This window comes from Gymnodraco acuticeps, unplaced genomic scaffold, assembly GCF_902827175.1.
Source record: "Gymnodraco acuticeps unplaced genomic scaffold, fGymAcu1.1, whole genome shotgun sequence".
Lineage (NCBI taxonomy): Eukaryota > Metazoa > Chordata > Actinopteri > Perciformes > Bathydraconidae > Gymnodraco > Gymnodraco acuticeps.
The window spans coordinates 13,873-20,524 of NW_022990400.1; the positions used below are offsets into that span (position 1 = coordinate 13,873).

At 41.2% G+C, this 6,652-nt stretch overlaps 1 protein-coding gene across 1 annotated transcript; it reads right to left on the bottom strand.

The window, feature by feature from the left end:
- Window positions 1-3,341: 3,341 nt before the first annotated feature.
- LOC117551801 (aerolysin-like protein) lies at window positions 3,342-4,268 on the bottom strand. The gene has a single exon (XM_034224854.1). The coding sequence runs from the start codon at window positions 4,266-4,268 to the stop codon at window positions 3,342-3,344; it is 927 nt and encodes a 308-aa protein (XP_034080745.1).
- Between the last annotated feature and the right edge of the window lie 2,384 nt (window positions 4,269-6,652).

The following is a 6,652-nucleotide window of genomic DNA, read 5'->3' on the forward strand; positions in this document are numbered from 1 at the left end:
GGCAGCATTGCTGGCAGAATCATATTGCTGTATAAACACTTTAGGATTATTGTCTTCATTGCATGAAGTTTCATGAAATGTTTCAGTAGTTGCTGAATAACTGACATTCCACACCTTTGTTCTGCAGGTGGTGGTGTGCTCCTATTTTGCTCACCACCTCAATGTGTTCAGCATGGCTTCTCAGGAACACCTCCACACCCTGGAGGATGAGACCTCTCTGCCCTCACCTCCACAGGCAGCCACCTGGTGACCAGCAGCTACACCCAGGAGCAGAGGGGCCCCCACCTCTGCCTGTGGGACCTGCACAGAGGAACGGTGGGCGCTTTGCTCCCATTAGGACTGTGCTCTTAAGGTTTCTGTTTTATCTTCTGGATGATTTGATCTCATATTGACCAAAGGTTATGCTTTGTACAAATGATTTTAGGTGATGAACAGACTAAGGAATGAGGCTGGAGTTTGCTGCGTAGTTATAACAGACAACGCAGACAGAGTTGTCTTTGGGGCTGCAGGAAGCAGCAGGTACATGTGTTCATCTTTCATAAGTGACATAATAATAATCATAATAGTGCATTTTATTTATATAGGCGCGTTTCAAGGCTTTCAAGGTCACCACACAAGACACAAAAACACAAAGCAAACACAAAACACCAGCAGAAAAACAAGACAGTATAATCAATAAAAACAGAGGATGTGTGATGAGTAGTGATCATGGCGGATATGCCAGTGTGAAGAGATACGTTTTGAGATGTGATTTCAAAATGGAGAGAGTCAATATTAGAAGACCTACCACGCCAGCAATGGACCACACTAAACCGTCTACGAACTGGGGTCGGTCGCTTCAAAACATCGATGAAGAAGTGGGGCCTGGCAGACAGTGCTGCATGCGAGTGCGGTGACCCTGAACAGACTGCCGAACATATAATAACCACCTGCCCTTTATATAGACCACCCTCGGAAGCCAGCCTCTTCGACGTAGGACCAGAGATGCGGGCATGGCTACACGACACCGAGTTGGACCTCTGACGTTACACGAAAGAAGAAGAAGACCTAAGAGTGCGGGTGGGTGTGTTGATGTTCAGGAAGTCGGAGCGGTACGGAGGAGGGAGGCTGTGGATAGCCTTAAAGGTGAGGTGTCAGGGTTCTGGTGATGATGCAGGCAGCAGAGTTCTGGACCAGTTGAAGTTTGTGGATGGACTTGAGAGGGAGACCACAGAGAAGAGAGTGGCAGTAGTGGATGTGTGGAGTGACCAGGGTGTGAACAAGGATGGAGGTGCTGTTCGCCGTGAGGGGGGGCGGAGGCGGGGGATGTTACGAAGATGAAAATAAGCAGACCGAATGACATCACTGATGTGAGTTTTGTGTGCTGTCGAGGATGACACCCAGACTCTTAACCAGAGGGGAGGGTGAGACTGAAGTGGAGAAAGTGTCATGTTTGGTTTGGGTGGATTTGGTCCCAATGAGGACAAAGGCCTGTTATTCCCTACAATGCTGCTGAACAGTTGAGATTAAACATCGAACACGGTCAACTTACTTCAAACGGTCAGAATTGTACAAGTTTTCACTTTTAACAGCAAAACAAGCAGGTTCTCTTTAGATCCTTAGAATTCTTTCGCCATACACATACTAAGCTGTGTTCATTGGATGACTTGTGCTGCTTATGATTTACTAAAATAATGGAGGTTATTCTTACATTTCAAATCTTGGGGATGTGTTTTTCTTTAGTTATATATATAGTGCATATGAGCAATATATTACAATGTTATCAACCTATGGCTGAGCAATAAAGGGAGGGTTTTAGGTTCATCGAGCCCTGCCGTCAGTCTTTAAAATAAACACTGTTGTCTGACATGATCATGATGCTAATCGTGCTAGCATTGGGCTGCATTAGCTTTTTGCTGGCATTAACAATCAAATAGTGATTTCTGCACTCAGCTTTGAATGTGAAGATGTGAAAATACTTCCACCTTCTCGTCATTGCCGTTTTCCCCATTGCTCTGACAGACTGAAGGTGTGGGACCCCTTCCAGGGAAACTACAGGAGCATCTGTGGCTATGGAAACCTGACGATTGAGTAAGCTTTGCGTGACAGAGAGAGGATCTAGACTAGGCTATATATCATATAACAATAGTGCTTAGTATTTCTACCAACCGGTATGCCCGGGTTGCGCCACCATGTTTTTGTCTGCAGTTGGACGTTGGTTCAATTGCATTCCTCCTCGATTGCTTATCCTATCCTCGGTGTCCCGGATATTGCTATCTGAATTTTTTTTACTTGAATCTTTGGATCTGAATTTCACTGTTCAAATTTTTTTATACCGAATATTTTGGATCCGAATTTCAGTGATCGAATTTGAGCAACCTGAATATAGCTTTTTTGAATTTATATAGCTTGAATTTTTGGATCCACATTTTACTTACATTGAAAAAAACCATTTTGTAATTTCAAAGTGGTAATTTCACAACCAATGAATTCAGATGCATGGTTTTCGAAACAAAATATTACAATGCAATGAATTCGGTGTTGTTTAAATTACGATATAACGTGTTCAATGCCTTTTAAAATTCAAAACATTATGGCACTTATTTGCTTCCATAGGGGCTACTGTTCCAATCATATCGCTGTAAAAACGATTGTCATTCACAAGTTCATACAAATGGGGAGATGAAATTATGAAATCATATTTATTTTTTATTGTTATACTAGCTGGAGTACGTAAATCATTATCAGACATTAGACATAAGCCAATTAAATTGTCCTTAAGCCGTAAACTCTTGACCAAGTTAGGCTAACGTTTGCCAAAACTATTTAATAAATGCATTCACTGATTAGAATGAGCAAAGGAATGACAATCTTAAAAATCTCTAGGTTATTACCTCTGAGATTACAGCCTTTAGAAAGTAGGCCCTAAGCCAATAAATGGTTTCTTTGTTGTGCTTTTAGAACACCAATACAACAATGATGAGACATTGGGGATAGAGGTGAGGTGGTGTCTGTCTCTCACCCATCAACTGACCTACTACAGTTCCCTAGTGCCACCACCAGGGGGCGGTAATTACATACTCAAAACAATGGCAGGGCAAGGTAAAGTTCCAGACAAAATATAAGAAAAATAAATCTTCTAATGCGAAAATAAAGGTTCATACCTCTCAAAAAGGACAAAAAAGCACAGCTCCATTTGTAATGATTTTATTTGTTTATTTTTAAGAATAAGTTCACCTGCAAGTAGAATACTCTTTTACAAAAAGTGCTGTTCTGAGTATACAATGAGTAGCCATGCAGTTTAAAGTAGGAGAGATGTAAGGACTACAAGAGGTGAGTCAAATTTGTTTCTGTTATTTTATCTATATTTCTTTAACATTTGCTTTTATTGAGGTGTAGGTAAGCCCTTTGTAAACGCCACTGGTTTCATACTGAAGCACACTATCATTCTGGCAGGTTATTTTCACTGTGCCAGTGTAAGGCAGGTCAGTAGTAGCTCGACCAATGGTAAACTCAGCTTCCACCTTCTTTCCTGCAGGAACATGGATGGGAAAGATCATGGTCTCCATTCTCTCTTCAGTGTTTTCCAGACTGTATGAGCTCTCTGTTCCCACGGTAAAGCTGAATCCAGTTGAAACCTCCATTACCTCTGGAATCCCTGCACTCACTTCCATACTTAAGGTTGCCTCCATACTGTTGGTCACAGTCCATGAGGACTTCTTTGTAATCTTCTTGGAGGATTCAATCGTGTGTTCTTGAGGGACTGAGGTGTCGTTTGAGTAAGTTATGGATTTGATTTCCTCTACAGTCACCTGGGGTACAACTTGGTGCATTGTTGGGTATTTGACGTCCATCAAAACGGTGGACTTGACAGCATTGAGGAACACGAATCCCATTTTATCGATATCAGAGCCACATTTTCCAACAACCCCGAGGCAGAATCCAGAGCCAACATCCATGGGGTATTTGGTTTTCAATCCCCAGTCGGACATTTTGGCAAAGAACTCTCCTGGGCGATTTTTCTTGAATTGTATGGCCCCTAGACGAGTACCTGCTCCATTCCCCCATAGCGACAGAGAGGTGAAACACTCACCAGGGTTGAATGCATACTCTTGATAGTTTCCACCTGGATTACCAAAAACGTTGTTGGTCCCATCTGTAAGCCAGGCCTTCACACTCTTCACCTGCCAGCCTTCGACCCACACTCGCAGCTTCTGCAAGGTCGCTCCATTTTTCTCACCAGTGAATGAAAAAGGGGCACCAATTACTGTCATTGGTGCATACGCCATCTTCGAGTTCGTAATCAGATCTGAAGTGTAAATGTCAAGAACCACTTTTAGGATTTTAAGAACGCATTAAAGATGTTTAAATAACATTTAAAAAGGGGGTATTTTAAAATGTAAAATAAAAACAAATTAAACAATAAAAACGTCGCAATAAAACGAACACCCAAAGCAACGTTGTTTTCAGTGGCGGCTGGCCAATAGAGGGCGCAAAGGCACGGCCCTCCCTGCCTCTCCCTGGTAGAAAGTTTTTGGGGTTTTTTATACCCAACGTTTTTTAATACAAACAATAATTATGTATTGTAACTTACATACTCACAATACATAATTATTGTTTATTTAAAACAAATTTGGGGATAAAAAAACAAAAAACTTTGTAAGTATGCATGTGTTTAAAAAAAATAACGTGTGATATATAAAAAAATATATTATTATAAAACTAGCTGACGGTTCATCCCCTCTCTCTTTTTCCAGACTACAGTACATTACATTCATTTAGCAGACGCTTTTATCCAAAGCGACTTACATTGACATTCCAGGGGCAGTCCCCCAGGAGCAATTTAGGGTTAAGTGCCTTGCTCAAGGACACACTAGTGGTGGTGTTCCCAGGTGGGTTTGAACTCATGACCTATTGGTCGCCAGGTAGACGCTTTACCCACTAGGCCACGACTATGCAGTATAGTATATACTATTCCCCTATCGTTAACTAAGCAACTAAGCAGGCAAGCAAGCGGGCAGGCAGGTTTTTCCAACTGGGAACCTTCTTGGTTTGCTTGACTGCCTGCTTGCTTACTATCAATAGGGTTATAGTATACACTATACTGCAGTCTGAAAAAAGTTGTGAAACATGGGATGCATGAAACATTATTTTGCATATTAACAATTTGGCATTTTCTTGCTCGTATATAATACAATAATACAAACACAAGGTGTGGTTACCATTATGATTTATCCTCACCTTAACCCTTCTAGAGCCATCCTGCTGTCAGGTGGGCTGATAATAAGAGCTCCTATAGATAAAAAGAATTAAGTATTTATAAGGTCTCCAGTCATGTGACTGATGTGTGTGTTTGTTTTCACACTATGGTGCTAACTAACTGTTTCCTCAAGGCTCTTTCACATTAAGGTGTCATATTACAGCATGTTTTCACACTTTCAAGCAAGTGAAATCAGTGCAGTGTGAGGTGGATATGAGTTGGATTAAAAGACACTGATATATAAAGTATTTATGTAATTAAAAGGTCAATTCACCAACATTTGAAAACAAAGATGAATGGTAAGAGCTCAAGTGACTTCTAAATGTATGACCATTTGTGTGAACTGACTCTTTAGAGCTAAAAGGATTACAAAAATAGTGTGATGCCCCTGTGGGTTCATCAGTGGAGAGGGTGTGGCTGTCCTGTCTTGGCTGCATTGATCGCACTGATTGCAGTAACTCAGGGCACCTGGGTCTGGTGCTCTGCAGCTATTTTAAAGCCTCTCTGCTCCTGTCTGTTCTCTCTCTGTTTTTTCCTGCAGGCACCCGGCTCTGATGAGTATAAACCATGAGTTGACTTGAACAGTGTGGTGCAAATAAACACCTTTACCTACCCGTTGATATGTTGTGTCTCCTTTTTGTTGTGGCCTTTTGAGCCAGGTCGCAACAATAGTTACAAAGAAAGTATTAATTTCTCTGATTCTTATTAAGAGAGCTCTGGCCAACATTTATCTACACTTCTGATCTGATTAGAAATTGGTAAAGGGACCCTATTATGCTTTTATAATGTTATTACGACAGCTCTAAACATTTGTGTAGTAATCACAACAGATTACTACAGATTACCAGCTAACCAATCAGAGCAGACTGGACTCTGGTTTCAGACAGAGGATGGGAGCAGTATGAGAAAAATAAAGAGCTTTTTGAACATTAAAGCATGGAGACATGTACATACTGATATACACCTGAACATCATCAGGAGAGGACTCTTTAAAGTAGAGACACTACATACTGATATACACCTGAACATCAGCAGGAGAGGACTCTTTAAAGTAGAGACACTACATACTGATATACACCTGAACATCAGCAGGAGAGGACTCTTTAAAGTAGAGACACTACATACTGATATACACCTGAACATCATCAGGAGAGGACTCTTTAAAGTAGAGACACTACATACTGATATACACCTGAACATCAGCAGGAGAGGACTCTTTAAAGTAGAGACACTACATACTGAAACACCTGAACATCAGCAGGAGAGGACTCTTTACAGTAGAGACACTACATACTGATATACACCTGAACATCAGCAGGAGAGGACTCTTTAAAGTAGAGACACTACATACTGATATACACCTGAACATCAGCAGGAGAGGACTCTTTAAAGTAGAGACACTACATACTGATA

Coding starts and splice junctions, on each gene's coding strand:
- LOC117551801 (XM_034224854.1), bottom strand. CDS start 4,268: ATGGCGTATGCACCAATGACAGTAATTGGTGCCCCTTTTTCATTCACT.